The following is a 15,674-nucleotide window of genomic DNA, read 5'->3' as shown; positions in this document are numbered from 1 at the left end:
TATAAAATTTTATTTTAGATATTTTGGAAATTTATTAGACACTTATAGTAAAAGCATCGATGAAGTAAAAACATTGATATTACTTGGTAGTAAGATAACTGAAAGTTTTTGTCTATTTAATATGATGCTCTTTTAAATTTTTTAAAATTTCCTTTAGGGCCATTCTCTTAGTGATGGGCTGGATGAAGTCCAAAAAGCAGAAATGAAAGCCTACATGGAATTGGTCAACAATATGCTGTTGACTGCAGAGGTATAATAGAAGATAATAGACCTTGAAAAGAAGCTTTTCCTCTCATAAAAGATCATGTCTTATGGGTTATTTTAAAGTTATTGGAAAATAGGAATATAGTCAAGCAATTCTAGGCCTAGGATGGGTACTGAAATTATTTGGTTATTATGTTTGAATAAGTTGTCTGACATTTTCAGATATGGTTTTTTCTATTTGTAAAAAGGAGTGATTCTTGACCAATCATTATTTGACTTTGGCCTTGGGAGTTTTACTTAAATAGTATCTGTAAAATACTTCAGCGGTATTTAGATATACTATGTGAATAAGAAATACTTTTAGGAAGTACTACCATTAATTAAATTTAATAATTCTGTATAGCAACATTAGCTAGAGGCAGAAAAATTCTAATATATGTGACTTTTATAAAGTTGGCTTATAAAAAATCAACATGGCCAAAAATAATTTTATCCATTTTCTTTTTCATATTCTAAAGTTTTAGTGACTGTTCTTTTGTTCCTAGTTGTATCTCCAGTGGTGTGATGAAGCTACAGTAGGGGAGGTGAGTGGTTCTGCAGCATTTATCTTAATTAAAATTTAATGAGAAAACACTTTTGCTCAGAATCGTAAGTCCCTGCTCATAAATGAAACATTGTGGTTTATACCATTAGTGATATAGTTTTTCACTTACTTTAATTTTGCTTGCACATACATTTTAGGGAAGCTATGTGTCATTGTTTGATTTAACTGGTTGCAAAGTACATAAAAGTTTATATATTTTTAAAAGGAATGGTTTGAAATTTTAATTTTTTAGATTGCAAGCTATGTATTTTTTTCAGATAGCTGTATTTGTGTTCCAAAAATATGTTTTCCTAAGGATTCTGTTTGTAAAAACAGGCTTTGTTTTTAGAAAGAATCATGTTTCTCACAAAGTCTTTTTGCTCTAGATCACTCATGCTAGATATGGATCTCCTTACCCTTGGCCTTTGAATCATATTTTGGCCTATCAGAAACAGTGGGAAGTCAAGCGTAAGATGAAAGCTATTGGATGGGGTAACAAGACTCTGGACCAGGTGAGTTCAGGTCAAAGTTGAGGGTTTCCTCAACTTTAATGCATTAAATTCATTTTTTGTATTGGTAGTCTTTAAAAATCTCAACATAATAAAAAAATTGAGAAAACATTTGCGCTTATTTTTTCTGACGCGAAGTGGTTTTTCTTTGTTTTATAAAAATCACATATGCTTATTATAAAACAAACTGTATAATACAGAAAAATTAAAAAAGGAAATAGAAATTGTTTGAAATCCTACCACCTAGAAATTACCACTGTTAACTATTTGGAGAACATTCTTCTAGATGTCTCTTAGTGACATTTTCCTTAAATGGGATCATATTATACCTTGCACTCTATGATCTAATTTTTTGCCATTCACCAATGCATTGTGGGCAACTTTTATGTCAATAAATATAGATCTACAGCATCAGAGCTTAAAAATAAAACCCTGTTAAATACAGCACTTAATATATCTATTTTTTTTGGTCTTAAATTTACTGAAGTAGCAAAATTAAAAAAATACATAGCTTGTCAAAGTTATAAGATTGAACTAATTCAGTCATTAAACTAATAATGTCTCTTTTTCAAGTCTGCTCATAGTCCTTGCCAGCCAGTTTACCGATGTGTGCCATTGGCCATAAGGGGGATTGGGTAGATGAATAGGGATCCAGTAAATAAAATCCATCTCCACTACTGGGAAAACAACTCAAACGCTTTTACTCCTGGTGGGTCAGCAGTGTCATCTTTATGAAGCAGATTTTTTTACATACATAAAGTCAGTTGAATATATGGATTCAGGAATACATTTTTGTAAGGGGTTGAGTTTTGAGATAAAAACTTTCTTAGGGCAGCCCTGGTGGCTCAGTGGTTTAGCGCCTGCCTTCAGCCCAGGGCATGATCCTGGAGTCCCGGGATCGAGTCCCATGTCGGGCTCCCTGCATGGAGCTTGCTTTGCCCTCTGCCTGTGTCTCTGCCTCTCTCTCTCTCTCTCTGTCATGAATAAATAAATAAAATCTTAAAAAAAAAAAAAAACTTTCTAAGTAGTAATCCTTATAAAGTAATTTAAATATACTTGTGTTTAAAGGGAAGTTTCAAATTTTCTTCCTGTTTCTTACATAGAAAGTATTACTTATGTTCTATATGTGTTTTATTGTCTGATCTAAATATACGATAAAAGGTCACCTAAATTTACATTTTTGTTATAAACTGTGAGATTGTAGACATATTTTATTGTTTTACTAATTTAAATATTTTTGGGGGGTCTGTTGCCTCTGTTAGGTCTTAGAAGATGTAGACCAGTGCTGTCAAGCGCTTTCTCAAAGACTGGGAACACAACCATATTTCTTCAATAAGCAGTAAGAAAATTTATCTTTTTTTAGTTAGTTGCTTTTCTATGTTGTTAGATTACAAGTTTATTTTATCATAGAGGAATTGTTTTATCAAGAAATATTTGTGAAGACATTTTGTTTTATTTTTCATTTTTCCCCTCATTAAACATTTACTTAGCACTTGTTGGTTATCAAGCACAGCTCTAGGCTCTGGGAGACCAAAATTTCTATGACATAATTGCCATTAAAAATTAGTCTTAAGGGCAGACATGTAAACCAGTCATTATTTTATGATATAAATATACCACTAGGGGTAGTTGGAGGTGCTGTGTATGGAACTACATCATCTTAACAAAATTCATTTGCAAAATATTGTTAAAACATAAAGTATAACCATCTTTGTTTATATACAGTGATACCCTGGGTCCCCCTGGATCAGAAAACTAAACAATTAAAAAATTTTGTTGGATGGACAAGCACTATTTTGAACTTATCTTTTAAATTTAATGAAAATATTTGTAAAGCATAGAAAGCATGAAGGATATAGATTTTATATATATATATACACACACACACACACACATAAATTGATTAATTTATGTCTCATAAAGACAATTATTTTGTAATCTCGAAAAGAGTAATAATATAGGCAAAGAATGAGTTTTCCTCTTTTTTCAAAAAAAGTTATAATTTTAATATATCAGAATCCTCCTGTGATCCAGTTTAAGATGGGCTTAAATTAACATTTTAATCTCAGTGTTTTATTTAGAAACTCTAGCCTTTTCTAGGCTCCGTAGTACAAATTTTTGCTTTTTAGATTGATACTTTTTAAAAAGGTTTATTTGCTATTATATCTTTATAGGCATTCATCTTCTGTAGCCATATGAAACATCTTTTGGGAGAGATACTAATATTTGTAGCAAAAATGACAAGGATGATAGCTTGGAAATATTTTTATAAAATATTAATGTATACTACATATGATATTTGGGGTCTGTTGATCTCTGAAGCACAAAGTTCATAGAATTGAAACCATGAAATCCTGGTAGTTAAAGCTGTGTTCCTGTTTCTAGTGATGTTTGCTATGCAGAGTCTATTTGTTTAGTCTCTGACACAAAAGAAAATGTATCCATGTGTAGTACCAAGTAGTTCCTTTTCTTGCTGACAGGAATTCTTAGGGCCTGAAAAGCCCAGAAGTGTGTTTTATTGTTTGAATTGCATCATTCTGTGTTAGGAGGTAGTTTTGTTATGCATGCTGCCTTCATGGGAGACTTATTTTTCTCATTTAAACTCCGTGTCAGAGACTTCATTCATAACCAGGTATCATTGAGCATGTGATTTAGTGGACATATCACAACAGTTTTCTTTTTATTAGGGTACAATTATATTTAAGCTTGTAATGAAAAATTCAAAATTTAGAACAAACACAAAACCAAAGGTTTGCTGTGGAGGAACTGCTTAATTTATATGAAGGTGTAGGTTTCTGAAACAATTTTACCTTGTATGATACTTACATAAACATCTTCCCCTAACAATTGAAAAATAGATTTCATTTTTAATTTTAGTTTTACCCCATTCTCTAATTAATAGTAAACTGTAATTAGGAAAAAATAATTTGTGTTTTCACTCTGATATGACAGTCTTTTCCTCACTTCTATCTGTCAGGCATCATTACTTTGTGAGATACTGTACTTTAGTGAATAGAGCATGGCTTAAGTCTCGATAAGGTAGTATTGGATTCCAGGTTGGTGGCCCTGAATTCTGTTCTTGGCTCTAATATATACCGGACTTCAGCAGCTTGCTACTTTATTTCCCTATGTATCCTCCCAGTACCCTCTAAAATTAGAATGAATTTTTCTCCTAGCTAACTTCCTGGGGATGTTGAGAGGACTCATTGAAAAGAATTTAGTAGTTTTACTTGGTGAGAGAAGGGGAAAGGGTGGGTGAGGAGATCCTGGAGCAAGAAGAGGAATTGGGAAAAGGGGACCAAGAAGATAAATGGTAGAAAGAAAAATTTAGGAAAGTGAAATTGAGGGAAATTAGAAATAACACAAGATAGATATACTGGTGGCCTTTTTATCATTTATCATATTTAGTGTGGGTAGCCTTTTAAGTATTTAAATCATATATTTGAAATGCAACTATAACAAAATCTGTATTTCCTGCTGTATCCAAGCTGTCTTGCTGCTGTGATATCTGTTAAAACATCTATCCAAAGGCTGCTAGATCATTTGTTCTTTTTCATGTGGTGAGCATGGACCTGGAATGAAAAAGTAAAACTTTTCTTAAAGTGTTATTTTTATACCTTTTTTCCCCTAAGTGTAGTCAGGGTAGAATGAATTATACTGTTGTAAAGCATTTATGAGCTCCTTGCAGGTCTGTGTGTTTTCTAAACAAAACCTATTTGTCAGCAGAGGATCAATAAATGTTGGTTTAAAGTAGTTTAAATTGAGAAATTGGAAGAGGAGTTATGTTTGAAAAAGAGTACTGCTATTAACTATTAAATGGTAAAACTTGAAAATATACCCTCATATACTGATAGGAAAGGGTATATGCTACAGGAAATGCTACAAAAATTATACATGGGAATCTTAAGACGAAAAATTTCGGGGAGGAATTGGATTTTACTGAGGTTTATTCAATAAAGAAATTGCCATTTGAGAAATTAAGTCAGTAATCTAAACACTCCCAACAAGTCCAAGACCAGACAGTTTCACAGGTGAATTCTATCAGATATTTAAAGAAGAGTTAATGCCCATTCTTCTCAAGCTATTCCCAAAAATAGGAGAGGAAGGAAAACTTCCAAATTCATTCTATAAGACCAGCATTATTCTGATACTAAAACCAAGCAAAGATACTACAAAAAAAGAAAACTAGGCTAGTGCCTGTGGTGAGCATAGATGCAAAAATCCTCAACAAATGTTAGCAAACTGAATTCAACAGTGCATTAAAGGGATCATTGGGCAGGGATCCCTGGGTGGCACAGCGGTTTGGCGCCTGCCTTTGGCCCAGGGCGCGATCCTGGAGACCCGGGATCGAATCCCACGTCAGGCTCCCAGTGCATGGAGCCTGCTTCTCCCTCTGCCTATGTCTCTGCCTCTCTCTCTCTCTCTCTGTGTCTATCATGAATAAGTAAATAAAATTGAAAAAAAAAGATCATTCACCAAGATTAAGTGGGACTTATTTTATCTTTTTAAAAGATTTATTTATTTTAGGGAGAGAGCATGCACATGTGAGCAGGGGGAGGGGCAGAGGGAGAGAGAGAATCTCAAACAGATTCCATTCTGAGCATGGAGCCCAACTTGGGGCTTGATCTCTCAACCCTGAGATCATGACCTAAGCTGAAATCAAGAGTGGATGCTCAACTGACTGAGCCGCCCAGGCACCTCAAGATTAAGTGGGCTTTATTCCATGGATGCAAGGGTGGTTCATTATTCTCAAATCAATCAGTATGATACATCACATTAGTAAGAGGAAGGATAAAAACCATTTAATCATCTCAATAGATGCAGAAAAGGTACTTAAAGTACAACATCTCTTTATGACAAAAACTCAACAAAGTGGGCATAGAGGGAATATACCTCAACATAATAAAGGCCGTATATGAAAAATCCAGCTAACAAATTCAATGGTGAAAAACTGAAAGCTTTTTCCTTAAGATCAGGAACAAGGCAAGAATATCCATTCTACCACTTTTACCACAAAGAAATAAAAGACATCCAGATTGTATGTATGTATGTATTTATTTATAGATTTTATTTTTTTATTCATGAGAGACACAGAGAGGCAGGCTCCATGCAAGGAGCCTAATATGGGACTCGAACCCCTGGAATCTGGGATCACACCCTGAGCCAAAGGCAGGTGCCCAACCTCTGAGCCACTTGGGCATCTCTATCCAGATTGTTAAGGAAGAAGTAAAACTGTCATTATTTGCAGATGACCTGATAATATATGTAGAAATCCAAGACTCCATTAAAAACTATCAGAACTCATAAATGAATTCAGTAAAGTTGCAGGATGCAAAATTAATATATAGAAATCTACTGCATTTCTATGCACTAACAGAAATTAAGAAAACAATCTTGTTTACAGTAGCATCAAAAAGAATAAAAATGCCAAGGAATAAATTTAACCAGAGAAGTGAAAGACCTATACTTTGAAAACCATAAGACATTGATGAAAGAAATTTAATATGACACAAGTGGAATGATTTAGCATGCTCATGGATTTGAAGAATTAGTATTGTTAAAATGTCCATACTACCCAAAGTAATCTACAGATTGAATGCAATCCCTATCAAAACACCAATAACACTTTTCACAGAACTAGAACAAATATTCCCAAAGTATGTATGGAATCATAAAAAACCTCAAATAGCCAAAGCAATCCTGAGAAAGGAGAACAAAGCTGGAGGTATCTTAATCCCAGGTTTCAAGATATACTACTAATCTATAGTAATCAAAACAGTATGGTCCTGGCACCAAATCAGACACATAGATCAATGGAACAGGATAGAAAGCCTAGAAATAAACTCACACATATGTGGTCAGTTGACAAAGTAGGTAAAAATATACAATGGGGAAAAGGACAGCCTTCAATAAATGGTGTTGGGTAAACAGGACAGCTACATGTAAAAGAACGAAACTGGACCACTTTCTTATACCACACACAAAAATAAACTCAAAGTAGATTAAAGACCTAAATGTGAGACATGAAACCATAAACTAAAAGAAAACATAAGCGGTAATGCTTTAGACATCAGCCTTAGCAACATATTTATTGGTATGTCTCCTCAGGCAAGGGAAACAAATGCAAAAATAAACTTGGAACTACCTCAAAATAAAACGGTTTTGCACAGTGAAGGAAACCATCAACAAAATTAAAAAGGCAACCTACTGAATGGAAGAAGATATTTGCAAATGATATATTTGATATGAGGCTAATAGAGAAACTCTATGAAGAACTTCTATAATTCAACAAACTAATCTGATTTAAGATGAGCAGAGGACCTGAATAGATATTTTTCCAAAGAAGACATACAGACACATGAAGAGATGCTTCACATCACTGATCAATAGGGAAATGCAAATCAAAACCACAGTGAGATACCACCTTACCAGTCAGAATGGCTCATATCAAAAAGACAAGAAATAAAAAATGTTGGTGAGGATAGAGAAATTGTACACTATTGGTGGGAATGTAAATTGGTGCAGCCATTGTGGAAGACAGTATGGAGTTTCCTCAAAAAATTAAACATAGAAATATGATCCAGTAATTTCACTACTGGATATTTACCCAAAGAAAATGAAAGCACTAATTTGAAAAGATATATGCACCCCTATGTTTTTTACAGTATCATTTGTAATAGCCAAGAAATAGAAGCAAGCCAAGTGTCTATCAATAGGTGAATGACTAAAGAAAGTATATATACACATATATATATACACACACTTATATATACACACATATATAAAATATATAATAAGATGTGCTATATGTATTATTGAGCATAAGGAATGAGATTTGCCACTTGCAGCGACGTGGATGGACCTCAGGGGTATTATGCTAAAATTTAAATCAGACAAAGAAAGAACATACAATTTTACTTATATTTGAAAAAAATTTTGATTTACATTTGGAATCTAAAAAACAAAACAAATGAACAAAAAACCCAAAAAAACCCAGACTTTTAAATACAGAAACCAAACTGACAGTTACTAGAAGGGAGGTGGGCAGGAGGGATAAGCAAAATAGATAAAGGCGATTAAGAGGTACAAACTTCTAGTTATAAAATAAATAAGTACACATAGAGAATATAGTCAATAATATTGTAATAATGTATAAACTATGGTTATTGTGGTTGAGCATTGAGTAATGTATAGAGTTGTTGAATCTGTATGTTGTACATCTGAAGCTAACCTAACATTGTAGGTCAATTATACTTTAATAATAATTTAAAAAAATCACCATTTGAGAAAATTAAGGGAAAGTCGTTCAAAATTTCAAAGGCAAAATCTAAAAAAGGTTGATGGCAAGGGGCTTGATTTACAAACTTGAATGACAGTCCTGAGATCAATGATGGATATATAAAGATATGGTATATGTAGGTTATCTCTAGTAGCATGAAGACCTGGCAAGTTAACAGTTTAAGAAAAATTACTGAACATTGAGACAAAATTAATGTATTTGAAACTAGACTGACTATGAAAGGTATCAGGAAGAAAGAAATATTCAATCATAATAAAGCAAAAAGTTGAATATAGAACAATTTTAAGTGGGAAAGAGTAGGAAAACATTCACATTTACGGTATTTTTATTTTGATATTCAAATGAAAGAATAGTAGATAACTGATATTAGCTGGAACTTTTGGTATAATCATCATATATGTAAATCACACCATCATACTGTATACCTTAAACTTATACACTGATGCATGTCAATTATTTTCAGCAAAACTAGGGGAAAAAAAGAATAATAATAACCAACCATTGGAAATGTAGAAAGAATGATAATGCAAGATAAGGCAACACATTTCTTAGAATCTTAAAAATATATTTATGATCCTGGGATATTTTTCTAATAAAAGTCTATAAAGATGGATGTAATATAAATGAAAGATGTTAAAAGTCTTAGGAAGAGAGTTGCTATCAGCATTCAAATTGCAACTCCTGCCTAGTAAACATAAGGGTGGAAATGTCCCTTTATAGAGTATAGGAAAGGTAAATTTTTTTTTTTTTGAAGGAAAGGTAATTAAAACAATGTGCATTAAGATCTTGGCTCAATTAAACAGTACAAATATTGGGCAAAGTGTGGTTTTTTTTTCCTTGTCTCATGAATTGCAAATGTTTTTGAGTTTATTGCTTTTTTTAAAAAAATCAGGCTTATGGTTTTTACATATGGTAAAACTTTTATGTTTATGGCTCTGAGTTTTAGTAATGATCTACAGTTGTAGCACCACTACCACAAGTGGACTTTTCAAAAAGAAAGAATTACAGGAATTGGTAATTTATATATGTCATATATATCTAAATTAATATAAGTAATTGCTGAAATTTGTAAAGATTAAAAAATATGCATTGGGAGTTAAGTATATGTGTTTCATTTGATTTTAGTATATTGTATTCTACTCCTTCTTAGATGTTCTAAAGTAACTTGCCACACAGTTGCTGTCTTTATGTAACAAGAGATCAGTTGCAATATGCTCATTACCTATATAATTCAGCACCTTTTGAGTTATATGGATATATGTTTGCAGATAATAACATTTGACCACTTCAGGGATACGTCTAGACCACTCTAGTTTGAATACACACTTAAACTCCTTCAGAGCCTTCATTTACTGATAACGGACACACAATTTTATCACTGAAAGTTGCATCAGGAAACATTCACTTTTTAAATGATCTACTTCAAGAAGCAAAAAGTAGTTAACCCTACATAATTAGGGAAAAAAATAAATCTTAAATTGGTGAGATAACACCTTTTAAGAAATATGCTTATGGATATGGAAGAGTTAGTGTTTATATTACTTCTCGCAAAGTACCTCTACATTTATCCACCTTCTACATCCCTGGTTCTTTTCAGGTATCCATTTATTATTGATTCTTCATTTCTAATGATATTATTCATGATGTTGTTAAGTCCAAGGACACTTGTGATTTTTTTAATACTATACTGTTGGCTACCCTCTTAAACATGACCATTGACTACACATCTGACTTTGTTACTAATTCTTCATGAATGTGCCAAAAAAAGGGAAGGCTTTGAAAGAATAAGTACTATTGACAAATTAAATATCCTGCATACTTTAGGCAGGATGCTTACTGTCCCCTTGCATTCAGCAAATACTGTGATTCAGTTCCTCTGATCCTTTTCTAAGAAGTAGGGATATAAGAGAGATATGCAGTGTTACCTCTGAAGAGCTTAGAGTATCATCAGTTAAGTGGACATAGTTAAAGTGTGGCATGAAAAATGAATCACCTTTTTATTCATTCAAAACATTTATTAAGAACTCTTTGTCCCAGGCTTTGTTCTAAGTATTGGGAACACAGCAGGAAACAAGCAGAGAGGGAGACAGGCAATTAACAACAGATATTGATAGTATTAAGTACTACATGGAGAATTCAGATAGGCTCACACGGTAGTAAGTGGCTGCATGTGCGCTTTAGTTTGGGTGTTCAGATGTGACATTTAAGCCTTACTCTGAAAAACAAGAAGGAGCCAGCAATGTGAAATTAAGGGAAGAGTGTTCCAGATAGCAGGAATAATTGGGTCAAGCCCTAAGTGGGCTTGAGTTTGATCTGTTCAAATGGAGGAGGCAAGGCCAATATTGGTTGTGTGTTGACAGTGGTAAGAGATGAGATTGAAGAGAAGCAGGGGCCAGGTTGTCTAGGCTTTGTTTGCTACAGGTAAGAAGTTTGGCATATCCATGTAAATAGAATGGATATTCATTGGAATAGTTTATGCTTGGAGTGGTATGGTCTGGTGACATTAAAAAAAAAAATCACTCTGGCTACTATGTGGTCAATAAATAGAAGCAGGAAGGCTATAGTGAGAGATGATAGTGGCTCAGAGTAGATGATAATGGAGAGATATAAATGGTAGTAATCAGGACTTACTTGGTGGTTGTGTCTTGCAATACTTGCTGATGGGTATGAAAGGGTAAGAGAAAGAGAAGAAGAGAATGAGAGTTTTGGCTCAAATAGCTGAGTACCTTTTATTTTGGGAATATGAGATGTGCAAGTTTGAGATGCTTATTTAGCATTTGGGTGGCGATGTTATGTAGACATTTGAATTTATGATTCTTGTATTAAGGGAGGGACTGGGTTTGGAGATAAATATTGGGGAATTATTGGCTTGAAGAGGTATTTAAAACCACGCAACAGCATGAGGTCATTCATCATTAGTGATCAAGGCCACATAGCTAGTACGTAAGTGGCAGAGTTAGGATCCAAACTCAGATTTGATGGACCCCAAAATCTGTTCTTCCAAACCAGATTATTGGAACATACTTTCACATTTACTTAAGCTAACACGCATTTTCTCAAAAACTTTATCACTATGGGACTGACGGCAATAATTAGTTCATTATTGTGATATTTTCTCCCTTTAGTAATATTTTAATATTATTGGCAATTATTTTAATATAATGTATAATGTAGTTTGGTGATGCCTCATCTATAGATAAATTTCAATTTTTTGTTACTAATATATAATTGAAGGGAAAAATACCCTAGAAAATTTTTTGTTGAAGCCATCTTTATCTCTCCTTCAGAAAGCCAAATTATTGGGGTGCCTGGGTGGCCCAGTCAGCTAAGGGTCCAATGCTTGATTTCAACTCAGGTCATGACCATTGGGTTCTGAGCTCAGCAAGGAGTCTGCTTGAGATTCTCTCATTTCTCTCCTTTTGCCCCTCGCCCCAATAAATAAATAAATCTTTTTTTAAAAATGAAAGCTAAATTAATTTAAAAGTTGTAAAATTAAAATTAAATTATGTTGTTAATATATAATTGGGTAATCAGGTGTCATTTGTCCTAGCGCCACAGTGATAGCCTGTACTTTGATAGAATTTTGTTTATGCGTCTATTAAAACACTTACTAAATTGTGTTGTAATTTATGTTTTGTGTCCATGTCTTAGAATATCTTTCATGTTCTTAACATCTCTAGCATGGTTCCTAGTATACTGGAGACCTGCTGTATTTTTTAGTGGATAAATTAATGAGTAAAATGAATATGATCAATTACACCAATATTATTTTAACAACGTACTACTTTAAAAAACAAGTCGCACAACTAGCAAATTATAATTTAAAAGGTTTTTTTTTCATATCTTACAACAGAAACTCCAAGTAAAAACAAAATAAATTCTATCAAGTTGAGGTAGGATTTATTTCTTATATAACTTTTTCTTTTAAATAAATTAATAAAATGTTTTAAAAAGTAATGTATATTTTGCCATACAAAGTAAATGCTGTTCATGTTACTCTCATTTCTACTTCTGTTTTAGGCCTACTGAACTAGATGCACTAGTATTTGGCCATTTGTATACCATTCTTACCACACAATTGACCAATGATGAACTTTCTGAGAAGGTGAAAAACTACAGCAACCTCCTTGCTTTCTGTAGAAGAATTGAACAGCACTATTTTGAAGATCGTGGTAAAGGCAGCTCATCTATCAGATCATCGTAGAGATATGTCTTAATTTAGTTATTATTTTAAAAAACAACTTGAAATATGTTACTTGAACGTTATAGTAAATAATGGTATCAGAATTTTAAAACCAAAAACACTGTTTTTTGAAACCTCAGAATAAATTATATAATGTATCCTATACATGTACTTTATACTGTTACTTCAAATAATTCTGAATGATTTCATTTGATTTGCTGTACTCTGTATCTTGAAATTTCTGTTTTCTTGAAACATGTATGCATATAAAAATAAAGTGCAAAAGAACTGAATGGTTAGTGTATTTACTTTCTTTTGATCTTTCCAAAAGCCACTCTGAGCTTTTATACATGCAATAAACTGTCTTTTCTAAGGCAAGTAATTTGTGTTCCATACTTTTAAGATTACTTTGATACATGCTGAACCTAGAGACGGGGAAAAATGTTCTTAACAAGTATTCACTTCACACAAACAAAGTATGCACTTAGAAAATGTAAATAATAGCAAGGCAATTAAATCCCAGAACAGATTACCATTTAAGAACACTCTTCATCTAAACCTAACTGAATTTGTAAATATTTAATCAGAGCAGCTATAATTTATATTGGGATGAAGGTAGAGTTTCAAGGACCTTATTTTTTTGAGACAAGAATATTTTAATAATGTTTTATTCCTCTTGTGGGAAAGGGAGTTTAGTTTTCACAGAGGTATCAACAGGAATTTGTATATAAGCACTAAGGATTATAGGTTTTGTCCCTTTCAAATTTTCTAATATTTTATATACAACAAAGGATGCTATAAAGAGATGTGAAAATCATATCACGTCTTGAAAATATCAGGATAATAGTACTTTTATATTTGCTTTTTATGTAATACCAGGCATTTTTACCTCATTTAATCCTTACAAAAACAGTATGAAGGATATTATCCCCAGTTTACAGAGAGGATGGTAGAAAGCAAGCATAATGCCTTGCCTTTGGTTATAGAGGTAGAGCTGAATTCAAACACAGGCATTCTGGCATCTGTTTGGCTTTTAGTGAACACTACACTTTTTTGATTAAGATTATAGATTTAGACCAAATTTTTTTTTTTTTTTTTTTTTTAGATTTAGACCATATTATGGGTAAATTAGGTTATCCTTAGTCTAAATCCTGTATAAACTTTGGGTACTCTCTTTGGATTATAGTGCTATTTATAGCTTTCCTGAACTAATTAGTTTTTAAATGCGTATTATTAAAATAAAAAATCCCAAGCTACCTGTGTTTCTGCAAAATTTTTATGACAGGTTTGTTTGGTTTCTTTTTTGGTATATATTTTTGTATACTTGTTTTGTACTTGATTTTTTTTCTTAAATCGTAACATTCATTTAATTGAACTGAAACCATTTGTACTTGTGTATAAAATCTAGACTTTTTTCTTTGAGTTTTTTTTGATATTAAAACATTTCAGCAAAATAAGCTGTGGTATTTTTATCTTTACTACTGGCTGTATTATTTTTTTTGTATTCTTATTTTAAAATGAGGAACATTGGGGGATAATAGATTTTTTTAGATAGTTATTTTAGATGCCTTTTTATAAAAAAAAATAGATGCCTTTTTATCAAAGTTGAGTTATTTACTCTTCCTTAAGACTTATCATATCTATGGAAGCCTCTGGGAGGCCTTGTTTTTCTCTAGTCTTGAGTGAATCCCCATCAAAACAATGCATTAGAAAGTAGAAACCTTGACTATCCCATGATAGTGATTCAGTTGTCTCTTTTTATCTTTTAAATTTGGATCCACAAAGCCAATTCATAGTAGCTAAAAATGATCACTGAAGAGCTAGTTTGCTGTCTAAAAAGTTAAATGTTTTACTGTCAAAATATTTAACATGAAAATAACTAGCATAGTCCTTTATTTAAATTAAAATTGTGAGTAGTGACAAAGTTTCAATCAAGATAGATACAGTCTAATAATGCACCTGAATGATGTGCATTATTGGACTTAATATATCTTCTATGAAACCCTTTAGAAGTCCAACTTGTTACTTTTTTTTTTTTTTTCCCAACTTGTTACTTTTTAATTGACTATTGGACAAGTAGACATTGAATTAATTCATTAGGAGGCCAAATCCAGGAAAAATAAAAAATGTCAGTCTGAGAGATTCACTTAGTATATCTTGATGCCTTTTTTTTTTTTTTTTTTTAAGATTCTATTTATTTGAGAGAGGAGCACAAACAGTGGCAAGAGTGTGAGGGAAAAGCAGACTCTGCTGAGCAGGGAGCCTGATGCAGGTCTTGATTCCAGAATCCTGAGTTCATGACCTGAGCCGTCAAAGGCAGCAGGTTAACTGGCTAAGCCACTGAGGTGCCCCCATCCTGATACTTTTTAAAATTTTTTTCTTTTTTTTTTCTGATACTTTTTTGATGAACATAATATTTGATAACATTTTTCATACTGTTGTGTATGATTGTCATTTAATGAGGATGGATAAAATGTAGTTCTACATTGAGATGTTTCAAGATCCTGTATTTTAAAGTAAAATAACTTTTTAAAACATTTTAACTTCTTGTTTTAAAGTATTATAACCAGTTTCTTATGAGCTAATTTATATGTTTTATTGAATCTTAAATATTAAAAAGGTTGATTATATCTAGACTGATAGAAGTATTTTCCTAATCTGTTTTTAAGTTCCTAAGAATTAGGGTTGGATTTCTATCTAATTTTTTTCCTTACATTTTTATCAAATTACAATAATTGAATTTTTGATAAAACTGTAGTAGACTCTGGGATTTTTTTACTTTGACAGTTTTGTGTTCTGTGAATAGAAATAGTCATTTCTTTCTAATCCATATGCCTTTTGCTTGTGTTGTTTCACTTTGTTTTTTGGTTTTGCCTATAGCACTGACTAGGACTT

At 32.4% G+C, this 15,674-nt stretch overlaps 1 protein-coding gene across 5 annotated transcripts in view; it reads left to right on the top strand.

Annotated features, from left to right (window-relative positions):
- Window positions 1-13,072, top strand: part of MTX2 (metaxin 2) — a 66,469-nt gene extending 53,397 nt beyond the window's left edge. For 3 of the 5 annotated variants that reach the window (XM_077883465.1, XM_077883464.1, XM_077883466.1), the window contains exons 6-10: window positions 158-250; window positions 750-788; window positions 1,174-1,299; window positions 2,559-2,635; window positions 12,617-13,072. In XM_077883465.1, coding sequence (XP_077739591.1) covers window positions 158-250; window positions 750-788; window positions 1,174-1,299; window positions 2,559-2,635; window positions 12,617-12,800 — 519 coding nt within the window. In that variant the 3' untranslated portion in view covers window positions 12,801-13,072. Of the gene's footprint in view, window positions 1-157; window positions 251-749; window positions 789-1,173; window positions 1,300-2,558; window positions 2,636-12,449; window positions 12,490-12,616 lie in introns of all 5 variants that reach the window. The other 2 variants (XM_077883467.1, XM_077883468.1) reach the window with 2 other exon arrangements.
- The last annotated feature ends 2,602 nt before the right edge of the window (window positions 13,073-15,674 follow it).

This window comes from Canis aureus, chromosome 34 (genome assembly GCF_053574225.1).
Source record: "Canis aureus isolate CA01 chromosome 34, VMU_Caureus_v.1.0, whole genome shotgun sequence".
Taxonomy (NCBI): domain Eukaryota; kingdom Metazoa; phylum Chordata; class Mammalia; order Carnivora; family Canidae; genus Canis; species Canis aureus.
This window is presented reverse-complemented; position numbering and strand designations above follow the sequence as displayed.